The sequence below is a fragment of the Gadus chalcogrammus genome, chromosome 9 (assembly GCF_026213295.1).
Source record: "Gadus chalcogrammus isolate NIFS_2021 chromosome 9, NIFS_Gcha_1.0, whole genome shotgun sequence".
NCBI lineage: Eukaryota > Metazoa > Chordata > Actinopteri > Gadiformes > Gadidae > Gadus > Gadus chalcogrammus.
Window position 1 is genome coordinate 26141864 of NC_079420.1, and position 26914 is coordinate 26168777.

Genomic DNA, 26914 nt, shown 5'->3' on the forward strand with positions numbered 1-26914 from the left:
TGGTGCAACAGAGCAAACAAGGTGTCCTTTGACATCTACGTTTCGAGACGATTGCAACAGTGCCACACATGATCATATTTGAATATGTTTCGGGGTAGTAATTAGCTGTCGATTTTGGAGGCCTTTATCAATAATGACCAGCTATAGATTTGCTTCCCGATGGAGATTTTTGACAAATTACATGTTAATTAGCATCTACACGTTAAGCTGAGTCCAATGAGATCAAGCTCGGCCTCTTGCTACACCGAGATCATGTCCTAGACCTAGGTGTACCATGTAAAATACATGTTACCATTAGCTAGAGTGTCGTTCTTGGTGTCATTGGACTCAGCTCAACGTGTAGATGCTAAATAACATGTAATTTGTGACAAATCTTTATCGGGAAGCAAATCAATAGCTGCTCAGTATTGATTAAGGCCTCCAATTTCGACAGCTAATTACTACCATTAAACATGTTCGAATATGCTCATGTGTGGCACCGTTGCAATCGCCTGGAAGCGTAGATGTTGAAGGACACCTTGTTCGTCCTCTTACCCCACCGGAAAGATATTTACATGCTTCTGATTGACTAATGAATTGATTCAGCTATTCCCCCAGAAGTCTGGGGTCAAAAGGTCAACAGGAGACAGCACCACGCCGGGGTGGAGCCAGATCTCGGGCAACAGCGCAGGGTTGCCAGGTCCTGCAAAAAACGTGCCCCCCACATACCGTTCAAAATCCACCCAAAATGTCCTAGAAGCATCCCAAAAAAAAAGATATTATTGGCCATTTTGGCCAACGTTTTGAAAGTAATAATATTTGAGGGAATATTTTTTGTTGTTGTTTTAGCAGCGAAATGCACCGTGTGCGTGTGTGCGTGTGTGTGTGTGTGTGTGTGTGTGTGTGTGTGTGTGTGTGTGTGTGTGTGTGTGTGTGTGTGTGTGTGTGTGTCTGTGTCTGTGTCTGTGTGCCTGTGCGTGCGTGTGTGTGCTTGTGTGTGCTTGTGTGTGTGTGTCTGTGCATGTGCGTGCGTGTGTGTGTGTGTATAACACGCTATTTTATGTTGAAATGCGACGTAATCCAGTGTTCACGAAACGTACACTGTCAACGTAGGTATGTTTTTGGCGACTGGGTTGGCTCTCAGATATACGTGTTTCTAACAAGATGATATCATTAAAAGTTACATAAAGTAACAGTTTAATAACACAAACGCAGGAAGCACGTGAGCTGCTAGTTTAGCGAAAGCAACCTGACGTCGTTGAAACATGCGAGCGAGCCGATCAACTCCTAATAACTATAAAACTAAAGATCAGACACAATCACTGACTGAAGATTATGCAATTAAAAAGTATATTTCTCGCTAGAAATGTTATTAGAAACACGTTTAACGGTGAATCGGTCCTAAAATATTGCATTTCCCATTCAGATAATAAAGATTAATAAAGATCATACACATTCACTGACTGAAGATTATGTAAGGAAAATGTACATTTCTCGCTAGAAATGTCATTAGAAACGCGTTTAATGGTGTATCTGTCCTAAAATATTGCATTTCCCATTCAGATAATAAAGATTAATATAAGCTACGCCGTGTTCCGGAGCCGCGGGGGATTCTGGGAATTGGGGTTCTCAGTTGACAAATGGGGCTTTTGTTAACTTGTTTTGTTGTTAGGATTAAGTGGGGTTAATGGGTTCGGGATGTTATGTGGTTGTGTGTTGTTCTATTAACATTGTCCGTGTGTTCATTATTGTCGACACCGTCACCGAGAGTGACGTGACCATCGTTTCGCGCAGCTGTTCCGTGTTGAAGTCTCGTTCAATAAAAACCAACTCTCGTTGTCGAGCGTTAAATAAAAACCAACTCTCGTTGTCGAGCGTGCCCCCCCCCTACAAACGTGTCTCCCCCCCCCTCAACAAACGTGTCCCCCCCCCCCCCCTTCAACTACCGTGTCGTCGTCGTCGTCGTCGTCGTCGTCGTCCCCCCCACAATCGTGTGTCGTCCCCCCCCCTCAACAAACGTGTCTCCCCCCCCCCCCCTCCCCGGTCAACAACAGTCTCCCCCCCCCCCCCCCCCCTAAACAATCGTGTCCACAATTTGCCGCGAAAGCCGTGAAACCCAAACCCCGAAACCCGCCTCCACAGCGGCACACGTGGATACTGTAGGTATAACACGCTATTTTTTACGTTGAAATGCTGCGTATCCAGTGTTCATGGAAACGTACACCACTGACGTTTTTTCTTGGCGACTGGGTTGCATGGTCAGTAAGTAGCGAGGGTCTCATTGCAGGCTAGTGGAGGTTCGTCCAGGCTAACAACCTCATGACTAACTAGAACATAACCTTTTACAATTCATTCTGCCGAGCAAACAATAAACATTTCATCAGATATGAGCACAAACCCTTTGCCTAAAGCAAAGTATGATAATGCATTGATAGTGATTTGAAACTGCCCTCAACAACCTTCCACGCTGATGTTTAATTGCCTGTGGCTTCCCCTGCAGTCTGTTTGGGGTGCCAGGGAACTGTGCAGCCTGCAGTAAACTGATCCCTGCGTTCGAGATGGTGATGAGAGCTCGTGACAATTTCTACCATCTTGACCGCCAGAGGTAAGATTAGGGCCGGTCATTAGCCCCCCAGATCAGGTTCTCCTGGTGTGTGTGTTAGTGTGTGTGTGTGTGTGTGTGTGTGTGTGTGTGTGTGTGTGTGTGTGTGTGTGTGTGTGTGTGTGTGTGTGTGTGTGTGTGTGTGTGTGTGTGTGTACAAGGGGTGTACAAGAGAGCTGTGGAAGGCATAAGAGTAAGCGCCAACCTAATTGTAAGCCTATTCTAATCAGGCTGTGATGATGAGGCACTGTAAGTCAGAACAAGAACTTTTTTTTTTTTTTGTCAATAGTTTATCTCCGCTGGATGTTCTTCTGAGGCCACAGCGTTTTAGAATGTGTTCTGTTGAAACCTTTCTCTCCACAGACTCTGTGTGGGAGATACCTTCTTCCTCAAGAACATGATCCTGTGCCAGGTTGACTATGATGGCGGCCGTCTTAATGACAGCACTGACAGGCAGTCACAATAAGAGGTACAGTTGTATACCTACAAGAGGGATAACAGGGATGACTTTTCTCTCTCTTACGAGTCTAAGTCCTTCTCTAAAGACAAACTCCCAGGTTTGGCTGCTGAAACTGGGTGGAAACAATTTGATTTTAAAAAAGTAGATCCAATTCAAGTCTTTAAGGTGTTATTCACCACACCTCTTCAACTGGTTCCACTCTTACCTCTCCTACCTAAAGTCCTTCACTTCCCAACCCTCCTTCGTCACCAGAGGTGTTTCCCAGGGCTCGGTCTACCTCCTCCCTATCGGCAATATCTTCCGTCACTATAACATTCACATTCACCTGTACGTGGATGACAACCAGCTCTACCTCTCCACCAAACCTGACTTCCTCCATCCCTTCCTCAATCACACCTTTCTAAATGTCTTTCCGATTTAAAAACCTAGCTTCGGTGGGGGGGGGGGATGGGGTTCTGTGTTGCGCCCATGGTGGCTCACGTTAGACACTAACAAGGACCTTGTAAACCAGGGAAGTTCCAACTCTGCTTGAAATGTTTTAGTTTTTGGGTGGTCACGTGGGTGCAGACACACTGCTCAACAAAGCCATTCAGCTGAGTCATTGCTATTCAGCCTCTTGCACATTTGTTCTCAAAGTGCAGCCCGCGGGCCAATGGCGGCCCGCAGAAACTTTCCTGGCGGCCCGCAATGACATACAGATGTAAGTAAAAAAAATAAAAAGATTTTAATTGTCTTTTTTTAAAAGATTATATCAATATTAATTGAAACAAAAATAAATGAATCTAAAGATAAAAGTCGACTTTCTAGCTTTCAATTAAATCCTGTTGCATTTGTTAGTTTTAATCCGACTCTACATTACTTTGAAAGGATGTACCTCAGTTTCGTGATTTAGACCTCACTTGACCTCACTCCCAGAAGTCCACGGTGCAATGCTTTTTTTCCCCACTGGGACGCTGACGGCGTCTCCCGCCGAATCTTTTTTCATTTGGCGGCCCTCAGTCAAATTTTGGGTTCCTAAATTGGCCCTCAGCTGTCAAAACTTTGAGGACCCCTGCGTGACAAGTTGGCGGGATGTTGATTAAATCATCCGAGTCGCCCGTTAACACAAGCATGTTGGTACAGAGAGGTTGCATCCTCAGGGAGATTCTCCACTGGTTCCGACCGCTCACACTCCCTGCAGCAGGGGAAACGTTCCCCAGGAGCAGAGAAGCTGAGACATATGGTACTCAGAGTCGAGAACTGAAGACTTCTTGAAACCAGGCAAACAGTACAAAGGAGATGGTCTGAGCAGCTCTTTGGTTCAACCCACCACCACCACCTGATAACCATGGAGGCAGTATGCCTTCGAGACCCCGATACAATCCCTTTCCCGGTCTCTCTCTCTCTCTCTCTCTCTCTCTCTCTCTCTCTCTCTAAAAGAAGAGCTTAGTGATGGATCCAGATTCTCGATACCTTCATCCAGTCTATAACACTCTCAAACAAAACAGCCAACAAGTTCTGATGCAATCATTCTACACAGCATTTGATTGTTGCTGATGATGAGATCCATTATCCATGAGCGTCTAGTGTGAGGGTGTTTGACCTCCAGCCCAAAGGTTCTGGGTAAATACCCAATGTCTGCATCCTGGACTAAGGCCTAACCCCGACCTGCTACCTGAATCTACTGTTTATGGGCCTTGTATATCAAGGTTGTAGGTACATACAGTTGACATAGTACAGGTCTTTAAACAACAGTAAAGGGAATATTCTGGTGGTCAACAAATCAACTATTTCGGCATGTTGCGACATTACAAACAATGCGGATACAAGACCCACAACCTAGCCAGGTTCAAGGTAGGCGGTTCAAGGCAGGAGGTCAAAGGTAGGAGGTACGAGGTTCAACGTATGTGGTTCAAGGTACGAGGTTCAAGGTACAAAGTTCAAGCAGCGCTGCAGAAAGGGAACACCTAAAACCCAATATGGTCGCTGGTGTGTCTCTAAGGATGAATAGATATGGGGGGGGGGTCTTTTTCAGTTTATGTCAACAAGAACGAACAGCATACAGGGTTTCATTAGCTGGAGAGCCTCAAACACACACGCACACACACACCCACGGTGGTGTCTTTTGTAGATGGTGGATCATTGTGCTTGTGTTTTCAATATCATGTACCGTACTACATTATCACTGTTGGTTCTACTGGTCTACTGTTGGTTCTACTGGTCTACTGCTGGTTCTACTGGTCTACTGCTGGTTATGGTTTGGTTCTGTACACGTTGGACTACAGGCGTTCTAATGTAATCCTGAGAAACCCTTTGTGTTTCTCCGATGGATGTGATACTGGTGATGTCATAGCAGGGGGCTCTTCACTGGACACTTGGACCTTGAAGGATCAGTTCATTGATTGACTGAAAGAGTAGCACTGAAGAGCCGTTTCTCTTCGTAGTGGCCCCCCTTTGTAACAGATTTAACAAGTTCAATGTCAACCACATTTGAAATGCAAACTATATATTCATTATTTTAATGATCTTGTCATTTGGTTGATGCTATAAATAAGTTTAATGTTATTATCAATTGCAGTCTGCAATTCAATTTGGTCAAGTCAATTTGGTCTCATCGATTAACATATTTAATTGGAAAGTGTACTGAACACTTGAACCTATTTCATGGTGGCACTCCTTTCTGTTACACAATTGAATGGACTAGAAATCTACATTTAAAGTAACGTGCCCCAGCAAACATCAACATAGACTCTGTCCTAACTAACACCAACACATACTAACACCAACACCAAACTAACACTAACAGGGGAGGGTTTATTGCCCTATATATACATATACAATAAAAATATACACACATATAAATACTCGAACGACACTGTAGCGTCCTCCAGTGGCAGAGTGTATGTACTCCAGCGGTGTCCATGTCAGCCCCGTCAGCGGACTACGGAAGTACACTGAAGACGGAGACACAACACCGGAGAAGGCTATCTCTGACGGTTCATGATCACGGTCCTTTGTTGTTGAAGTGCACGGAGTTGAACGTCAAGATGTCGATGTCGACATTTCAGAAAGTGACCCTTGCATCATGTGTTGTGCTTTGCGTCGCTTTGCTGCTCCCTAAAATGCTTTTGTCAAGGGGGAAGAAGGATGCTGAGCGACCCGAAGGTTGGTTTCCTCTCATCCTACCTTTATTGAAACAGGGACATAAAAACCTATTAGTGAGCGGAGAAATGTATCTGCACATGTTGGGGATTTTTAAAACCCTTGATGAATGCGATGGTACAAGCTGTGACAACACGGTGTCACCTGCCTCCTGTTGTTACACTTTCCTCCCTCCAGGGGGAGCACTACTCATCTACTAAGATAGGACTATTTTATTCACTCCGCTTCCTTTTAAAGAAGAACATTTTCAACAAATGACGCATCCTTCGGCCTTTTTATTGGGTCATTATCAGTAGCAAGCTTCCTTTTCCGTGAACTTTTTAAAAATATGTATTTTTTATTCTGTTGGTGTAATTTTAAGATAACCCCACCCTATAACCGAACCCTCCTCGAACCATTCCCACCCAGGCCATTTCCCCCCAATGACGCCCCGCAAAGGGTCTGCTGACGGGAAGACCCAGAGACCCACCGGGGCGGCTCAGTTCTCCAGGGCCCACAACACAGAGGCCATCGCCAGGGCAAAGGGGGCGAGCACCGGGCCCGGGACAGGGGGCAAGTCCAACCTAGCGGGCCAGATCATACCCATCTATGGCTTCGGGATCCTGCTCTACATCCTCTACATCCTCTTCAAGGTGAACACCAGAGAGCACACTCCCATCGAGCCACCAGGGTGGTCATCCTCCAGTATAGAGTTACCCTAGAATGGACAAGGCAAGAGGAGCTTCCAGCAGAGCTCTGGACGATAGCTGTCCGCTACGCCCGGCTAGCAGCTAGATTGGGCTTCTACGCTAAACTAATTTGCTTTGTATTACAGTGACTTCTTAATGCCTTCATGGATCACATGGTCCGGTTATTTTGACCTACAGACTTTCTAACAGTAATCTAGTAGGAAATGCCGTTGGGGTGGGGGAGCCCAGTGGGACTGGGACTGGGACTCTGTGGTAGGGCTCTACCAGCGGAGCGGAACAGCTCCACTGGAGGAGCTCGCCACTGACGCACCATCGATGTCTGAAATGACTTGCCTTACAAAAAAAAATATTATATAATGGAACATGGAGACAGAACTGCAGCGGTTTCCTGAATTGGGTTCATTTTAATAACTTCTAAGAACTTTTTGTGTGTCTCAGATCACATCAAAGGGAAGCAGCACCCCCACAGAGAGCCGATTCCCTCCAATCAAATCTGAGAACACCAAGAGGAAGATCAGTGAGTATCCCGCCCCTCGGAAGATGCCGGATTGAAGCAGAAAGTCACTTAATGGTTACTTGAAAGCTGGTGTAGGACAGATAGGACAGAATTTTTAAGAGAGAGAGGGCAAGCTTTTGAAACAAAACAACCCAAACACCGTCCCACACCTCTCTGCTCCCGCCCCCTTGATTTCTCTGCTATTGAGAAGTGTTTGTGCAATCACCCAACTTTGATTGACAGGCAAAATGGATTCCCCCAACCACTGACGGGAGAGCAGCCTTGATTGGTCAGATATTAGCCCTGGGATTGTGATTTGAAGTGTCTCATACGGAGGCAGGTTAGATTCAGAAACAGATATAACACAGCACATTTCCCTCACTGAAAGCTCACGGATGGTTTAGTCAATTCTAACAAATTACATTCAAATAATACATCTTATCTTTATTGAAACGGTAGAAAACATCTTAAATTACTAGTTGGTGTAATTCTTAAATTAAACGTGCGTCAGCTTTGACTGAATAGCTATTCACTTTAAAATGAATCTCTGGAGGTCTTGAGATCCACTGAATATATCCTCCTCATTTATCTGCTTGTGTGTGTGTGTGTGTGTGTGTGTGTGTGTGTGTGTGTGTGTGTGTGTGTGTGTGTGTGTGTGTGTGTGTGTGTGTGTGTGTGTGTGTGTGTGTGTGTTTGTGTGTGTGTGTGACTCCAGCTGACTTTGAGCTGGCCCAGCTGCAGGAGCGGCTGAGAGAGACGGAGCAGGTGATGGAGAACATCGTGTCGGAGGTCAACCTTGGTCCACACAGGTGACCCTCCCTGACCCCTCTGACCTCACACCTCAGCTCTGAAGCTTTGCTCTGAAGCGTTAAAGCTTAAATATTAGTGCTGTCAGTTTAACGCGTTATTAACGACGTTAACGCAAACCAATATCAACGACGTTAATTTCTTTATTCGTGCGATTAACGCTCTTTTGGCTTGGCAAACATCGTAGTTTTTTCACTTGCTGTCTAGCAACAACTAGTCACGTTAGAAAAACGACAACATCATACCAGATCTAGATACACCGGAAACAAAACAACAAGCACGCCACACAAACTTGTTGGGGCAAGCAAGGATACGGAGCTGGTGAAAAACTTAAAAGTGTGTGTGTGTTTCTGTGTCACTCTGTTCGAGCCTGCACGAGAGTTCAATGTTGTCATTAGCTGTTACGTCTTTCTGACCAATCGCAGTTCAAGGCCCACCTGTGCTGTACCACTTCGGGAGGGGCTGCTCAGTTACTCCCCTCTAGACAAAATCGACTTGGTTGCGAAGTTGACAGTTAGTGAGTGTAGCGTCTGTTGAGTGAGTGAGAGGATGCGGGCGCACAGCTCAGGCTGCCGGACGGCGCTGCAAGGAACTTCTATAAACGCAATATTGTTATCCCGCAGTAATCAGCCCGGCAGCCCCGAAACGTTAACGGCCCACCGGGGAATTCTCCCGACTCTCCCGATTACCAATCCGCCACCGTGTGTGTGTGTGTGTGTGTGTGTGTGTGTGTGTGTGTGTGTGTGTGTGTGTGTGTGTGTGTGTGCGTGTGCGTGTGTGGGTGTTATTCGATAGCCTGGTAACGTGTATAGGCTTATGTACGGTAGGAATATTCATTCTGGTTTAAATAATAAATGTTATAGTATTTCCCATCTTTGCTGAGCAAGAGTTTTGTTTGAAAGTTCAGTGATTGAAACAAACAAAAGCCTGGGCTATTGAAGTTTTACGGTAGGCCTACCACTGTCATGCACCTACCGGATGTCAAGTGGACCGGGTTGAATTCACTGCGGGTCTCTCTTCTTATATCCATCTTACCAAATATATTTTATTACTGTCCTTCTCAACACTCTCTGATTTCACTAAAAGGCTAGCAGCACGAAATCAAGGGATATTTAGAATAGAAAAAAACTATGTTAACTATGACATTAATCATGCGATTAATCACGATTAAATATTTTAATCGCTTGACAGCACTATTAAATATATATATAATGTATTCAGTGTTTCCAACACATTGACGAGACTATGGCGCACCACCATAGTTTAATTTCGGGTTAGGGTTAGGCCATAGTTTCAATAAAAATGTAATAAAAAATTAAAGCTGCAAGCAGCGTTTTACGGGTGCCAAGCCTAAAGCAGACCAATAAGACCCTGTCAGACCATTAAGACCCTAACAGACCATTAAGACCCTGGCACAGACCAATAAGACCCTGTCAGACCATTAAGACTCTGATAGAGCATTAAGACCGTGACGCAGATAATTAAGACCGTTTTTGACTGGTTGACAACGCTGGAATAGCCTCAGCTTGGATCTTCATGAGTGTACGTCAAAATGGTGAGGAGTTATGATTCTTTAAAGCTTTCAATTGATCGCTTTGCTCCCCCTATAGTCCTATTTTGATGAACTTTATTCTGGTTAACCTTGACCTATGCTTCTTTAAATATACCAAGTTAACCCCGCCTTTAGTCATCTATCATTGATTGGGCTAATTTGGACGTCCAGCCACCATTTTGTTACAGGTTCTGGGTTTCCTAGGAACATTCGCTCAGCATGAGGAGATACAAATGTCTACAGGATTTCATGAATGTAGAAGAAAAAGGTCGGAAAATATGTCCGTCCAAAGTCTGCATTTTCAGTTAATTGATAAAGCTCCCCCTATCGCCCAATCTGGGTACAATTTGGAGAGGTTGCAACTTCAGTTAATTGTTTTCCCGCTCCCTATAGCCCGATATGCATCTTGTCTAATGTGTCTTTGACTACATCAAATTTGATGAGGATTGGTTTAAGTTTACCTTGCCTTTTGGCATTAAGTTAATTTTGGACGATTTTGAGCCTCTGGTGGCCATGTTGTTTTGTCAATCAACTTCAGTTGGAAATTTTGTCCCCAACAGCCACTAAGTAGGTCCCGCTCAAATCAAACATTGCTTCTATGAACTGTGGTGATTATAGTCACAGGCCACGCCCATTTCGATGTCATGCCCTAATTGGAAATTTATTTGAGGCTATTGTTCAGAATTTGATTCTGAACAACTTTTTTATTGGTTCATAGTTCAAGTTCATAGGAGTCCATTTTAATGTTGATGTAAGCATTTAAGTCTTTAAGCGTTTTAAACCACACCTTTTCTAGAAGTCAATGGCTCCTGGGTGCTCCTGGGAAAATACCTAGGATCCTTAGGGAATTGAGTATTTTTAACAAAGAAAATTGTAAGTCTATCCAAATAAAGTCATAGGTGCTGAGGCATATTTGTTCAACATGAGGATATGCATGTGTGAACAAAGTTTCATGACTCTACGTCAAAGCTGTTATGAGATTTGTTTGTTCAAAGTTTTCATTTTAGTGTGTGTGTGTGTGTGTGTGTGTGTGTGTGTGTGTGTGTGTGTGTGTGTGTGTGTGTGTGTGTGTGTGTGTGTGTGTGTGTGTGTGTGTGTGTGTGCGCGTGCGTGGGGGGGGGGGGGGTTATAATAATAAATAATAATAATAATAATAAACTATCAGTATAAAGGCTCAGCACTGTCTTTTAGACATTTTGGGTTTTCATATTTTCTAAAATGCTTTCTGAAAACTCTGCAACCACATTCAGTTTGGCCCTTACATTGTGTCATCAACATTCATATCAGTACGTAAGTAATTTTGTCATGTAAGAAATTTGTCAGTAATTTGTCAATTAAAATGCTGAATTAACATAGCGTTCTTTATCATTTTATTTGTGAGGAAATTTTTCACAGATGTGCAACTTCTGATGCATTAGTTCAAATTTGGGTTTACGAATGCACACCTTTTCGGGTGTTCTCAAATTATGAAACACGGGTGTGCGAATGTGTTTTGCACCAACTGCGCTGCAATAATTGTAGCAAAAGGATTTGTGCACCTGTAACACCAATTTGCGTACTCGTAGACCCTGTTTTGTGTTTACAATGGTATAAAAAAAAAAAATTATAATTTTTTTTTTTTTTACGACTACAAATGTACTGTTACACATTTGTGACTTTAGAGCACACATGCAAAATAAATACATACGAATTCAAATTTACTGTGAATTTAGTGTACACATTCAAATTCTGCAGTTACAGGTGCTAAAGACTTTTGCTACAATAATACCTTCATAGTTTTCTCCATCTAAATTTTTGCGTCCAATCAGCGAACAGAGGGAGTGGCTGAGAACAATGACGTTAAAGTCAGCTCTCATTGACGGACATCTTCACGCACGGTGTTTGGTTTGTTTACAGCCACGTTTTGGCAATGTGATTCCCGGCCAAACGATTGGTTATGAAAGAACCAATCGTTTTAAACTTCAACAGACGTCCGCCTTCAAGTGAGGTAACGTTTGTCAATTGAGTAGGTCCAGACTCTCTATACAAATGAAATGAAGTACGAGAGTCTGGTTGGACCAGGCTACTATTCTGTAGCTTTGACTAATGATTTTGTTGAAAGAACATTCAATAAAACAAATACCCTTGTATAATGATGACTGTGCCCTTAATATATACTACCACCTTCGCAGATGGATTTCAGAGTGGATTTGATAAAATTGTATTGGGCTATGTCGATGATACAACAATAATAATATCAAATTAGCATTGATAAGATTAATCATAAAAATAAGTCCTACTTTTTTCTGCAAACATCACTCGGATCAGGTCAGAATGCCAATGTGTTCAATCAAGGCGTCTTTATGTAAGTTAGTGGTGACACAGCACTTGGTTGTAGTAGACTGATAGTTCCGTGGTCTGCGTTGGTTCATCAGAGGTGTGAAAACACTAAACACATTCAAAGAACCAGTCCTTCAGTGCAGCGCTAAACTGTCCTGCCCAGAACCTGCTGTTCAGAACAACTTCAATATAAAACAGTTTGCAACCATTTGCTGAATCTGAGGTGGCAAACTCGCACGAGTTGTACTACTCATCACAAAAGGATGTTGAAGTTAGGAGAGAAAACTCCATGCGTTACTGCATGAGGCGCAGTGTGATGTTGGGATTGGTTCTGAGAGCTGTGAGCGTGCTCCTCCTCCCCCCTGCAGGGTGAAGAGGGTGAGCGCTGACCAGGAGGAGAGCCTCCTGCTTCAACTGAGAGAGATCACCAGAGCCATGCAGGAGGGCCATCTGGTGGCTCCACAGAAGACAGACCAGCAGCACCACTGTGAAGGTAGAGACACTCCTATCATCATGAAAGGTTCTACATGACACGTGTTCATGATATCTGCCCCTATTTCTAGACACTTTACCCATTCAGTGTGCTTTAATTTAAATGAGTATGTTTTCACCTCAATCTAGCCTATATTTGACAGTATAGGATGACCTACAGGCCAATGGGGTTCTATTTGTCATACGATATTCGATGATGCATGATCACCATCTGTTTGGTTGATTTCCAATGGAAGATGACGTAGCATTAAGAGAAGTGACTCAGCCTTGTGTCTGCGGTTGTTTAATAGATGATCCAAAGGACTACGGGCAGAGCTGTCCGTACCACCAGGACCATGCCGGCCACAGCAGCCCACCTTCAGAGCACGAGGCTGAGAGGAGGCAGCCTGGAGATGACCCCGAGGAGAGCGACATCTCCATGGATGCAGAGGTCAAGGCAGAGGCTGACCACACTGACACACTTAACACAGAGGATGGGAGACAAGAGCTTCTCCCTGCAGCCGCAGAAGCAACAGCGGATGTGTTCAAACCGCAGGGCCGAGAAGGTGGGAAGGATCCGGACGCTCCTCAGGATCCGGACGCTCCTCAGGATCCGGAGGTTCCTCAGGATCCGGACGCTCCTCAGGATCCGGAGGTTCCTCAGGATCCGGAGGTTCCTCAGGATCCAGACATTCCTTATGATCCAGAGGTTCTTCAGGATCCGGAGGTTCCTGGACTCGAGTGCCCAGCAGACACGCCCACAGCAGGCTCCGTCCATGTCAGACGGAGGACCAGAAGAAGGAAAAGCAAGAAGGACTCGCACTGACAATACCTGTGATCTAGCGTCTACGACCTCAATATTGAAACCTTCTTAAGACTGTGGCAAAGGTGTCATCTGCAACTAGTGCTTCCAGCTTACAGACAGGGGAATCTTTTAGTGTTGACTCCATGTTGTCCAGGGCATCTCTTGTAAGGATCAGGGCTGCCTAATTGACTGTTTGTTCCAGCGTCTCTCTCTCTGTATCCCATTTCCTGAGTCAGTGTCCACCTTCTCAAAACTGTACATTCCAAAATGCTGTAACTCATAAGGTTACCATAATGCACTACTCCTTTTGTAAATATTCTTCTACCGTCAATATGGAAGTCTACACTGGAATTGTGTTACTAACCTTTAAATTATGTATTTATATTATTAATCTGATCTCTATTGATATAAAAGTTGATGCCATCACAATGGTCGATCATCTACAAAATAGAAATAAAGTTGGCCTATCAGTGCACACTACCGTATAAAGATAAATATTGCCAAGTTATGTAAATTAGGAGATTTGTATATATACAGCTCTATTTTCATGATGCTTCAGTCATGCTGAAAATATAGAGATGCTTACCATTCAAAATACAACCAGTGGAAGAGGCTGGGACACAGACCATGAGTATTCTGGCAGCAAAGATCCACACAACGACCTGTAAAATACATTTCACAGGAAACCCATCACACTTGATAAGCAATACATTTTGCTCCCATGCCTACCCTCCAGGGTATATAAGCAGCACCGCTTTACGTCCCTGTTAGAGCAAACAAACAAACATCTGCAAGAATGGCATGCCCCTTTATAGACCAAGAAGGCAGGCAGCTGAGACCGATTCTGTTGAGATAAATACTAAGGTTAGTCAATTTAGAAAAAAAATCTGGCTGCATTTACTAGGCCTCTCTCTTCAATGAAATGGTATGAAAAGTCTGACACTATCTCTCTGATTACAAGACCATGGTCAATATTCAATAAAAATGTTATGCTTAATAGGCCTACTTAGTCAACCATTTGTTTTTATTAATGGTTATGGTGTTCCCATTTTGACTTATATGCTTGCAGCCTACTCCTCATAGTTCCTCCACAAGCACAGGTTCTGGGCTGGTTACATATCGTGAGCTCGCGTAATCCAGGATAACGTTAGCCTGGTTTGAACTAACCAGAGCAAGGCGCGGCTTAACTGTGTTGTTGGAATGGCTTTAGCCTTGGTGTTAGTTCTAACCGGGCTTAATCAGCTAAGCACCGCCTTCCGTTAGTGATGAAATACCCCTCTCTAGAATTAACTTTTCTGGAAAACATTACAAATCGTTTGGTGGGAGTTTACTTGACATTAAATAGAATTTGTTCAAATAACACATCAGGAGCAAACAATACAGAAAGTTTATTTATTGTAGAATGGTACATACCCTTACAAAAGCGACAGACAGATCTTATCAGAGAGCGTTTGGTTGACATGTAATATGTGGCACAGTACAACAGAACGCATCCAATCCAGAGAACTAACAATGATCAGGGCGGGAGTTTCCCTCCTCCCCAGTTTAGAAAGCTAGATAATTGGTTGACTTGTGGTTGAAGGGGGCGTGTTCAGTGTTCCATTGGTTCGTCAGATGCAGCAGGTGCAGCGGGGGCATCATCTGCAGCCGGCACGACCTGAGGAAGTACAGGTGGTTAGCCCACAGTAAGTCACTTGTTACATGTGCGTTAGGTTGATGCATCTCCATTTCAACAGCTCTTTATATTATTTTTCATGCATCTCGTTCTTATTCTACCAGCTCCGGCTAGTTCTCCAGTCATCTGTGAAGACAAACGGTGCTGGCCTAAACGCTCGTATTGAGCTTCCAGTTCCTCACAACTTCCACACTTCCAAAGCAGAGCCACAGCAGGTCAGAGCTGAGGCAGGACAGAGGTTTAACCCTGGGGTCACACCACAGGATCTTATGAACAACAGCCCACCTTTCTCTGTGGCCTCTCCTCCAGCCCCTCCAGGAAGGGGGCCACATCACCATCGTCGTAGATGATGAACTCCAGGTCCTTTCCCACAATGCCGATGGACACGTTCTGAAAGGAGGATCATCACAAAACACACGCATCGCTATAAATGGTTCCAATGCATTGAAATCGCAAAAACTCAAATCCCACTTCTGTCCCGTCAGTAGAGATCCACAACGCAGGCTGGCTTTAGGTACAAGCAGTCCTCCCAGAGGTTAGTGATGCTCTGCCGCTCTGGAGGGACGCATCCATTTATTCATTGCCAACGAAAACCCAAGCCCTGTTTAGTCTCCGACAAGCCGACATGAGAATGGAGCGAGCCCGTCAGTTCATGTACGCGTGTGGTGAACAGATGTCCACAGCTCACCTTGGTGGTCAGGTCCTGCTCCGCAGGGAGGGTTTCTCTGAGGGCCCGGAGCCCATGCTGGACCAGGTCGTTCAGGTTACCTGTCGAAGGAGAAGGTACCTAGTCATTCATACTGACCTTTAACCTGATGATTACACGATGAAAAGGACATAACTGAAACCACATGATGGGCCCACCATGTGGTTGATAAATCCCTGTTAGTGATAGAGTAATCCAACGCCACCTCGTCTGCCTGACGACCCAGAACCCCAACCCTGACCCCCCCGTGACGACCCTGAACCCTAACTCTGACCCCCGACCCCATAACGAGGCTGACCCCTGACCCCGTACCGAGGCTGAACCCTGAGCCTGTGACGACGCTGACCCCTGACCTTGACGAGGCTGACCCCCGACCCCGTGACGAGGCTGACCCCCGACCCCGTGACGAGGCTGAGCCCTGACCCCTGACCGTGACGAGGCTTACAGTCCATGAACTTGTCCATGTGTCTCTCCAGGTAGGTGCGTGCCGACTGGGAGCGCGCTCCGATGGACATGGCTTTGCAGTCGAAGTAGTTGGCGGAGGGGCAGGACTGGAAGATGTGAGGGCCCATGTCCTGCAAGAAGGGGAACAATGAGACCCCAAACACCACCAGGGGTCCTCTAGCTCCCAGGGGAACTAATAGCAGGGGTTGACTTACATCATACCCAGCGATGAGCAGTCCCACACCGTACGGCCTCCTCCCATATCTCTGGGTTGGGATTTGGGTTTCTGAGATGTAAGGTTAAGGCAATATAAAACCATCAGTAGACAATTAAAGGACATATGTAGCTAGGCCGGTGAGGTGCAGACATGTTGCTAAGGGATCTCCAGGCAGGGGAGTGTCCTTTTACCAACAGAGATGGTAGGAAGCAGCAGCCATCTGGTCAGCGTGGGGAGTCAAACAGATCCATTTCACCCACTCTCTCTAGAACACTGCTTCAGCGGGTCCAGCCTCAGCACCCATATGGCTCATTAATCATCCATTCACAACGCAACAAAAAACATATGGTCCAATATCGCAGTCATCCACAATGACTTCATAACTCAATAACAATAAGCCATTGTAATTAGGGATGGGCGTGAGGAATCGATTACTCGAGTACTCCTCGTTACAATTGAACTCGGTTGGTGGACAGGCAAACTCGAGTTCGCCTGTCCACATTTGCTTTGTGCACACGGCATGCGCACAAAGCAAATGAAATGTATCAAATTTCTGTGTGGCGCGTGCCGTATGCACAAAGCCAGAATTAAAAAAGTTAAGAGATGGCGGTTAGATCAAAGCGCAGCGAAGTATTGAAATACTTTACAGAAATAAGAGATCATAAGGTCCAATGTAAAATATGCCAAGCGAAATATAGCTACCAGAGTACTGCAAATACTATGCGGCAAAATATGCTCCTGAAACACAAAGGTGAGTGCGGGAAAAAGCAGACCCGCAGCAACCAAGTGTGTCGGCTATTTTCACCGCCGCAAGACGCAGCTGTACTCCCGGCCGTGTATAGAAGATTACAACGCTGAGTATTTTTTTTTAGTTCATTTGCTGCGGTTTTATTTGCAGCTTTAATTTATGAGCAATGGTTAGGCTACTTGTTTCGTTTTTTTTTTTTTTTTTAACCGTTACAGGCCTTTGTTCGACGTGATGTGTTTTGAACGTTTGCAAAAATCAACACTGACAACTCTGACTGCTTGATTGAGAATAAGCATTACATGTTTGGTTGGTGATATTGCCGTTCATCATTAGGCCTATTCCTGCTGCAGATGCGTTGCATTCTAAAAATAGATTAGATTAAACGAGTACTCAATTGATCCTCGAGGAATTCGTTTGATCACTCGAGCCTACTCGTGCCCATCCCTAATTGAAATATAAATGAACATTGAAATTAGTCAATTATTAGGCTTCTTACTACAGGTTAAGGTTTGACAGAAATGGTCTAGAACTAGACCAATACCAACCCACTAACCTAATGAAGATTTTACCTTAACCTTCAACCCTGCAGACTTCAGGTCATCTTAATCCACATCACATAACTAATGTATAAACAGACAGCATATAGAAGCAGTTCATTGCAGCTTTTCCAATCTGAGGACTCCTCAGTGATGAAGAGGATACTGCTGCCGACCAGCGTGACCAGGCGAGATGTTGGGAGGGGGCGGTCGAACACAAACCGCGAGTCCAGACACTCCTGCCGCATGAAGTTGCTGAACAGAGAAGTTAGACGGCACACACACACGCACACACACACACACACACATTACAACCCCAGGGTCTTGATTTAAAAGGAATGGATCAGAGTAAATTCACCCTTGGTTCTTTGCACCATGACATCCAGCAAACCCCCCCAGAAAAGCTTTTTTCCCTTGGTCGAACATTGATGAAGTAAGAGTTTTCATCTGACTGGCTTAGTACTGGACTGGTGCTAACGGAACCCGTCTTGTATCTCGTAAATTACCCCACTAATAATGCTTGGAATGTTACCACACTTGGTCAGTAGTACAAATAGGGTCTGTACTCAAGGCATTGTAAAGTTTTTAAGCACATCAGGAGTTTATTAACAATAACACAACTTCAACTGTCTTATGCTACCACTGCGACAATGCCACTTCCGGGATTTGGGGAAAGGGAGTACAAGTCCTCAGCAAAACTCACAAGAAAACAAAACAAAAAAGTGTGAATTCAACACTCCATAGAAATGTAATGACAACTGAAAAAAATATATTAGTTCAGTTGTCAATACATTTCTATGGAGTGTTGAATTCACTAGCTTTTGCCTTACACTTTTACCTTACACACCTTGCGTTTTGCGGAGGACTTCTACTCGCTTCCCCCAAATTCCAGAAGTGGCATAGACGCAGCGGTAGCAGAAGAAAGTTTAAGCTGTGTTATTGTTAATTAACTCCTGGTATACTTAAACTTAACAATGCCTCGTTTTATGAGTACAGTCCCTATTTGTTCTACTGGCGAAGTATGAACATTCCAAGCATTATTAGTGGGGTAATTTACGAGATACAGGACAGGTTCCGTTAGCAACAGTACTAAAGCCAGTAGAAGAAAACTCTTACCTCATCAATGCTTGAGAAAGGGAAAAAAGCCTCTGAGGGGGTATTTGGCTGGATGTCATGATGCAAAGGACCACGGGTGAATTTACTCAGAACCATCCCTTTAATACACGTTGGCAGCAAACTGAGAATCCAGAACCTGGTGGATTCATCTTAAAGGCTGAGGAGGAACCCACCAGAGCAGCCTGGCATCGGCCGTGAGTCCGGCAATGGAGATCCCCACGTGGTTGTCAACGTGGAGGATCTTCTTCTGATGGGCAGCCAGCTCCGACTGGGCTCTCTGCAGGAGAGACCACTGGATTAACGATGGTGCTGAACAATAAGCTTTATTAAGTTCAATGCACACACACAGGGAAAAATGCATCCTTGGATTTTTTACGCCAATGCTTCTCAGAATAGTTTAAATAGCCTACATTGCAGGTCCATCCAAAAACACCACTGGATATTAGTGTAACAAGCCTTCTACTTGATGACCAACCTTAACAGAACGAGGCTCCCTGACACAACAGAGTAGCATAAGAGATGGAAAATAGAATAACCAGGGTACCTTGAGAGCCACCAGGACTGCATGGGATTTGGATTTGAGTCCAACAGTAGCAGAACCCTGCTTCACGGCCTCCATGGCATACTCGATCTGATGAATGCGACCCTGGAACACAAAAATTAAATAAACTGTTCCGTTGACACTAAAAATTGGTTTACACCGTGAAGATCCATCAGACATCAATGGTCTCACCTGGGGACTCCACACCGTGACGTCGTTGTCATACTGGTTCCGAAACTAAAAAACAACCCAAGGATTTTCAGGTTAAAATCGTTTGAAAACATGTCAGAAAGAAATGCTACAAGTCCTCCTCCATCAGGTCTTATTCCACTCATCTCACATAATTGTCTGTCATCGCAACCATGGGGACCCTTTGTCGTGTACCAGATGAAGGAGACCTGTTTAATAGTGGAGGGTTTTCTAAAGGCATCGAGTTACTGCTTAATAATGGATAAGAGGTCTGTCACCAACAACACGTTTAATACCCGCTGGTCAGACCCAGAGCTGCTCTGGGTCTGAAAAAGAGCTCCTTTGGGTCTGATGGAGAGCTCCTCTGGGTCAGAACCAGAGCTCCGAACATCATGTGGAGAACAATAAGAAAATATTAGAGGTTTGTTAAAACATAACGTAGTGGATACGCGACCGTTAAGAGGTTATATAACCGATCTACGAGGGCAGACCAGGGAAAACGAAAGTAAACCTCACAGGAACACTTTCCTTCTGACGAAGCTAACTTCTGAGAGCTCCTGTGTGCTAGCTTCATGTTAGCTCGTTAAGCTAGCGGCAACGCGGCAGTTTCTAAAGATGTTCTGTTAAAGAGCTCGAAATGAGAAGATGTAGGATCTACCTAGAATTCACATTCAACCTATATTGTTTTATTGTCTCAGACCATTAACGCCGGATCACCGACCGAGTCGTTGAACTTTATTGGGCGGACATCAGTGAAGCTAACGTTGTGTTTTGCTTACTCACACTGCATCACTACTTAGACTCCTTAGCTTCTAATACATACTAGATACACTGCAAAATTAGCTACAGTAGATCTTTATCCTCCAGTAACGAAGGCTCGTTATCCTTTATCAATATTATGCATAGCTACATCAAATAATAAAGGAAAGCGGTTTCTTTTCATTCAGACTTACCATGGCTGCAGTTCCCTCAGACGCTAAGCTAGCTGTGATTGATTGAGTGTCCTGACTCAGCAGTCAGAGCAGTAGAGCTCCGAGTCGAAGCCCCGATCGAGCATCCTTTACTTTAAGACATTCACAGATTGATATCATGATTTATCAAATCATCTTTAAGGTTTCTGTCCCAAAAAAATAAGTTTCTTTAAACCATCCGAAATAATTAGCAATATTCTTAAAAAAGACCCATAAAACAGTACGACTCATAAGGTTGTATCCAGTAGTTGTATTTCATATTATGTATATTGGATGACTTTCATACATTTTTTATATAAGTATTACGTAAACGCTCGGTACCTGGCTCAGGTTACGTTTCCATTTCACCCTGCTTAAACTATTTCAGTTGATCAGACACAACAGTTATCAATAATCGTTATGTGTAACAATTACAATTAAAACTATGAATATGATTCAAGCTTGATATAATGGTATTGATAATAAACCAATCGGAAATCGGAAATAAACAATCTGATCGATTGTGTATGTTTTTTTATATGAACGCATGCGTATAAATGGTTCCAACTGTTGGACAGTTTTCCACCGTCCCCCGGTGACTGCTAGGGGGCAGCAGTTCACCGATCACCAACCAACCGCTCATGTTCACACTGTGATCCCTTCCATGGAGACTGGTCGAGGAGACGTGTTTGATATTATTTCCTGTCAACTCGTCTGTTTGGTTTTAGAGAAATAATAAAGTCAGAATTTTCTGAATATCTCCCATAAAAGCAGTTGAAGTGTACCTCATCCGCAGGCAGCAGGGACCCCATTCTGAAAGAGCGGCAGCCTTTTCTTTTACCATCTCTTGTCCATATGAATATTAATACAGAATAACAATAAACACTTCCAGGTCCCTTTCAGACCTAATCTTTTTGACGCATGTAATTTATTTTCATAGTGCACTCTAATATATTTAAAGGGTGCATAGTTTATTTGGTATTCACTGATCAGAAGGAAGGATGAGCTGGAGGAGAGATGACTGTGTTAATGACACTACTGAACTTCACGGTTTAATAGGTTCAATGCAGACCTGTTTACACACACACACACACACACACACACACACACACACACACACACACACACACACACACACACACACACACACACACACACACACACACACACACACACACACACACACACACACACACACACACACACACACATATTTCATTGTATTTCATTGGTTGGGGATTCACTCCATACAATTAATAAAATATTGCTCTGTGCATGTGTATCTAACACAGGCCCACAGGCCTATTGATCATGCATGTGTAGGCAGGGCCGATTCTAGCTTTTTGGTGGCTTTTTGAAGAATGTTTTTGGGGGCCCTTATTTTGGTTCACTATGCCTATTCAAAGCCTCTCAGGTGGTCCGGGGGGCATGCATTTAACGCCCTTAAATAGAAAAAGACTTGTGAAACATTTTTTTTCTCAGAAATTCAACTCAAACGACTAAGTTGACCCCACCGCTATCACAGTCACCATCATTTCAATTGGGCCGTTGCCCAGAATAAACATAAATAAAAAGGACGGTACCATCCAGGGAACTGGAAAATGTTTTCACTGCTACTTAAACAAGACCGTACCTGAGGGCCTTTCAGACGCACCTCAGGCCAGAGGGACACGGCGGAGAGGTTTGTGTGGATGTGTGGAGCTTGGTCAGGGCAGAAGTCAATTTTTATGTCCGTGTCCTAGAGAGGGTTAAGCTTCTGGAACATTTATAGCATAACGCCACAGTGTGTGGCTCATTTCATACACAAAATCACAAAAGATTTGCAATTTCCTCGCCAAAGGTTTCCTCTCAAAGGGGGAGAGATCTCATTGGATTCAGGGGCAGCTGATGTCCTGTGTCGTGAGTAGCCATGCTCACCGTCGTAATGTCGGCCTGGGCCGATAAATGACCTTTAGTCATCAGATTTGAGGACACTGATTGGCTAACTTTAGGCTGCTATGTGCATATATTGTATAACTATATTGGCTGCGCTGCTGCACTGCACATTTTGCTGCACATTTTTACCCAGATATACTGATTTAACGTTGACATATTACACGTCATTGTACATTCTAAAAACGCACATTTTAAATAGGTAATTATTGTTTATTCAGATACAATTATTTTTTGAAGTAAAATCAAACCCTTTTCACCAGGGAGGCCCTATAGCTCTCTATTAGCCCCCACTGCTAGCATCCATCTACAAAGCAATATCTTCACTTTGACCAACGTTTTGTATTTTATTCTATTATATATCTGAAGGCCTTGATATGGTTTAAAGATAAGGCCCAACAGGCCATTTTATGAACACATCTAAATGAGCAGAAAGTGCTTTAGAACACGCCTCCTACAACAGTGGCAGCTTCTAATTGGGTCGTCCATCGGTTGGGCGTTCGTCCAGGAAGAATCCCAGACCTTGTTTTTCTCAAATGTTATTCATAAACCTATATTTTCTGAATGTTAATTGTGTTCCCTATAGCTGCTGCACATAATTGATGGTCTACAGTGCAAAACAATTATATGGTTAATGAAAAAGTCGAGACCCCCCTGAATGGCACCATATAATTCATACCCTGTCCTGTAGTGTGCATATGCGTGTGTGTGTGTGCGCCTGCGCGTGTGTATGTGTGTGCGTAATACGTATGCATGCAAGCATATATGTATGGTATCGCTCTACGTGCATGAGTTTGTGTATGCCGTTGTGTATTTATGTAAAGGCCTGTAAAAGTATATGTGGCGGTATATATGTGTGGTGTAATGCCAGCGCGGAGGGCGGGGCTACATCAGCAGGGCGGTGCTGACGTGCTCTGCGCTCCTGCCAAGCCCTGGCAGCGCGGGCTGGGCCACCATTACATCAGCGGCCTCTTCCCTTGGTGATTGAGATTGTAGAGAATGTGCTGAGCTCAGCATGTTTTGCTTGGGGGCCTCATTTAACTCTGCCAAAGTCCCCCCTCCCTCCCACCATTTAATTTTTCAAATGGAGGTCCTCCTGAGTCACCGTGACGACTGCAGCCCCCCGCTGACCGGGCTGCTCTGCACAACACGCATGGGGGACGGGAGAGGGAGCAGAAGAAGAGTTATTTTAAAAGAGCCAGGCCAGGAGCCCAGCGCTACTCGCTGATAGAGCCTCACAGCGCATTCTAGCAGTACATTCAAGCCTGGGAGAAGAGCTACGTCCGGCTGTGCCCTCTTGACCACATGTTTAGGTTGAACACTTTTGAATGTTAAATGTCCCGAGCCTCACCACTTTACGACAACCTTCTTCGTCCATACGATAAGGATCCCCCTTTTTTCTTGTATTTTCATTCTGAGCAACTGTTGGTCCTATTATGTCAGAGGCGAAGGTTTTGCTTCTATTTAAAGCCCTCCTCCTCCATGGATTACCTGGATGGCGGGACCTAAACATCTGGCCATTATCTCAGCTCCATTCTGAACCCTTACTGCAGTGGAGACGTATAGAGAGCTTCAAAATGGAAAGAAAGTTAAAGTGATGGAAAACATTTTGACTTGTTATGTTATGAGGGTTAGGGTCATCAAAGTATGCAATATGCATCAGAAAATGATCATTTCGGTAATATTGATTTAATTCTATATTCGTTCTAACCGAAAGAAAGACTACAGCGTTTTAAGAGGTTGAGGAAGTATAGGCTTCAGATTCAGACCATGCCCTGCCATTAGGACTCTTTCCAGACTGAGTTTATGAGCCTCCTTTGAGATGTATGAAGACGGCTCATAAACTCATCAGATACTTTTGGGCAGGGTCGCACAGGGGAGTTGCCAAGATCAAGGTCGTCAATCACATGAAGGTCAGAGGTCAGGAGAGAACACCTGATGGGGGGGGGGGGGGGGGGTTCTTCATCTAGAAGGGGGGGGGGGGGGGGGGGGGGCTTCTCCCCTCATGCTCAATTTATTCTTTGGGTTGACTAAACGCTTACGCTGCATTTCAGAAGGTGATGACGCACGCCGTCTATCTGCGTGGTGCCTGCCCAGGCCTCTTGAAATATAATAGAATCTCTATTTGATTTATTTCAATGTAAAAAAATGACGACAATAGTTGATTTTCCTCTAATTATTTCATTTCCGGAGGGCATTGAGTGCAGGTGTGCCACTGGTTTCGGTCTGCATGTGAGTCCACACTGGAAAACGGTCATGTCCCCATCAAGCACATTATCAGGTTTGGCAACGCCTCAAACTCTGTTTGTATTAGACGCAATATAGGCGTAGGGCAAGGCATTGTGGGAAGGCTTGTGAGGCGGTGGGACAAAACTGGAACTTGAAAAAAGAACTTGAGCAGAGGGGCAGACTGCAACCTCCTCCCTCTGCTCTGCAAAAAAGTAGCTTGTTTCCCAGGGAGCACTGAAACGGCGAAAAACCAGGAGCAGCACTGGGAAGGGTCTCCTGTGCAGACTCCATCCAGGCCAAATGCTGGCTGCAGGTGGTGGGATAGTGGGAGGCGAGACAACGTAGAGCACTCTCCAGGTGCTGCTTTGTACGCTCTGACAGGACATTGGTCTGTGGGGGCAATACTGGTGACAGGATGGTTGTGGCTCCCAGCAACTTGCAGAACGCCCTCCAGAACTCTGCAGAGATTGGGGGGCCGCACTAGACCCAACGTCTGAAGAGAGTTGGCCGGTGTCAACCTCCATGTAAATGGCGTTGATACTGTCCGAAGGGGGCAGACAGCTGAAAAAGTCTAGGGAGATCTGGGACAGGCAGTGGTTGCCGAAGACTGGATGGAGCTTGTCGGAGGGTCATAATGTGGTCACAGACAGAACAGGCGAAGACAAACGACAATTTGTCCATTACCATGGAATTCAGACGCAGACGCAGGAAGGAAAGGGTTCTGTTCACTCCAGGGTGACAGGGCACCCTTGATGAAAGAGCCAATGGAGGACAAGGGAGCACACCGAGTCTGGCATGAACAGGGAGTCTGTATGTAGATCCTCCCCAGGGCAGGCACATTTCATATACAACATTTGTAAAAAGCTTGAAAAATAGTATCACAAAGCTGCCGTGGGTCGTAAGATACCCGGTGGATAACTACTCCCCCTCCTTTCTAGATATCTCAGCCCAATTATATATACGTTTTACCTCAAAGTGTATGAATTTGAGCTGAAACAGGGGGTTTAATTACCACTTAAGAAGCATTGTTGTCATTCCAAAACATGTGCAAGAAAAATAGAGGAATCTAAATTGTGTTTGTCTTTGCAATAACTAGAAAAGGATCAAATTAGGTAAAATTAAATCGAATAAGTGATATTTACAATAAATAAATTCTCAATATTGCAAAATAATTCTGAATAGCACAAAGGTAGGAAAAACAAAAGGGTAAAACAAAACGGTATTGTACAATAAAGTTTAAAAAGTAAATGGTCCAGGGTCAGGGGCAGGATGCTGAGATTCAACTGCTGAGCCAAGCTACAGTTTATGAAGCCATCATGCACCCTAGAGTCTTCTGAGGACATCTAGTGAGTGAGGCTGGTTGTACAAAAGGAGGCCGGTCGGGAGTGTCGAGCAATGGAAGGGATGTAGTTTGGCGCATTACTAGTCTCCTTCTTCCTTGTGAGCGTGCTCTTCTGCTGATCAGTTCGACACAAAGAGACGGGGCCGACCGCATTACGTACAGCCGTTATAATGCATCGCAGCAGGAGGCCGCCCCTGTCCCTCCTCATGGACGGCTCTCAATGCAGATGCTCGAGGGCCAACCTGATGGTAGATACTGAGAAGCAAGTGGGTCCTTTATGGTTTGAGACACGCGGTGTCTGAAGACCTCAAACAGCCTGCGTTCCATGTCCCCCCTTTATGGGTGCGAGGTGGGGGCAGTGGGTGGAGTAGAAGGGGTTTAAGGGTGGGCTCCACATGACTGGATGCTGCTTGGGAAAACAGTTACTTTTTACTGATTGAAAACTAAAAATAAGTGTAACGGCTAATCAGGCTCACATCTGGTGGTATAATATGTTACCTTTAATACTCTATTCGTCAAGACAATTGACTAATAGACACAACAATCCATGATAATGAGGGGCAAACAAAATAACAACTGGGGACATCTGGTGGGTTGAAGAAGGACCTACACACACACACACACACACACACACACACACACACACACACACACACACACACACACACACACACACACACACACACACACACACACACACACACACACACACACACACACACACACACACACACACACACACACACACACACACACACACACACACACACAGGCAACACCAGTTCAAACTGTGACAGCCCACAATTCATTCACCAGTTCAATCTCCATATGTTATTTCCATTCTTTCTCGTTCACCAATCATTCTCATGTGGCATCTGAAACTCTTGTTTGGTTCTCCCCTTGATTGGTGAATTGATGGCAGCTACCACATCACGCTTTGAGTGTGTGTGTGTGTGTGTGTGTGTGTG

General features: G+C 44.6%; 2 protein-coding genes across 3 annotated transcripts; one reads left to right on the top strand and one right to left on the bottom strand.

The window, feature by feature from the left end:
• Positions 1-2993: 2993 nt before the first annotated feature.
• On the top strand, positions 2994-14388 carry ric3b (RIC3 acetylcholine receptor chaperone b). 2 transcript variants are annotated; one of them, XM_056599748.1, is made up of 6 exons: positions 2994-3050; positions 6591-6814; positions 7310-7388; positions 8083-8176; positions 12414-12538; positions 12828-14388. In XM_056599748.1, the coding sequence occupies exons 2-6, from the start codon at positions 6605-6607 to the stop codon at positions 13340-13342; spliced, it is 1023 nt and encodes a 340-aa protein (XP_056455723.1). In that variant the 5' UTR covers positions 2994-3050; positions 6591-6604; the 3' UTR covers positions 13343-14388. The 2 variants fall into 2 exon arrangements, with proteins under 2 accessions (XP_056455723.1, XP_056455722.1); XM_056599747.1 differs by lacking the exon at positions 2994-3050 and adding an exon at positions 5971-6185 and having other exon boundaries at positions 12828-14385.
• A 289-nt stretch (positions 14389-14677) lies between these two features.
• psma1 (proteasome 20S subunit alpha 1) lies at positions 14678-20526 on the bottom strand. The gene is made up of 10 exons (XM_056599751.1): positions 20447-20526; positions 19497-19541; positions 19308-19409; positions 18937-19040; positions 17814-17902; positions 16362-16432; positions 16148-16277; positions 15685-15764; positions 15282-15386; positions 14678-14978 (listed from the first exon to the last, which is right to left on the bottom strand). Exons 1-10 carry the CDS (start codon positions 20447-20449, stop codon positions 14913-14915), a joined length of 795 nt encoding a protein of 264 aa, XP_056455726.1. The 5' UTR covers positions 20450-20526; the 3' UTR covers positions 14678-14912.
• Positions 20527-26914: the final 6388 nt, after the last annotated feature.

Bases quoted from the DNA above. Each gene is read 5' to 3' on its own strand.
- ric3b (XM_056599747.1), top strand. From the start codon at position 6,068: ATGTCGATGTCGACATTTCAGAAAGTGACCCTTGCATCATGTGTTGTG. The intron at 7,389-8,082 runs GTGAGTATCCCG...GTGTGACTCCAG, and splicing joins GAACACCAAGAGGAAGATCA to CTGACTTTGAGCTGGCCCAG. The intron at 12,539-12,827 runs GTAGAGACACTC...GTTGTTTAATAG, and splicing joins CCAGCAGCACCACTGTGAAG to ATGATCCAAAGGACTACGGG.
- psma1 (XM_056599751.1), bottom strand. The intron at 19,410-19,496 runs GTGAGACCATTG...TTTGTGTTCCAG, and splicing joins TCACGGTGTGGAGTCCCCAG to GGTCGCATTCATCAGATCGA. The intron at 15,387-15,684 runs GTGAGCTGTGGA...TCCTCCTTTCAG, and splicing joins AGCAGGACCTGACCACCAAG to AACGTGTCCATCGGCATTGT.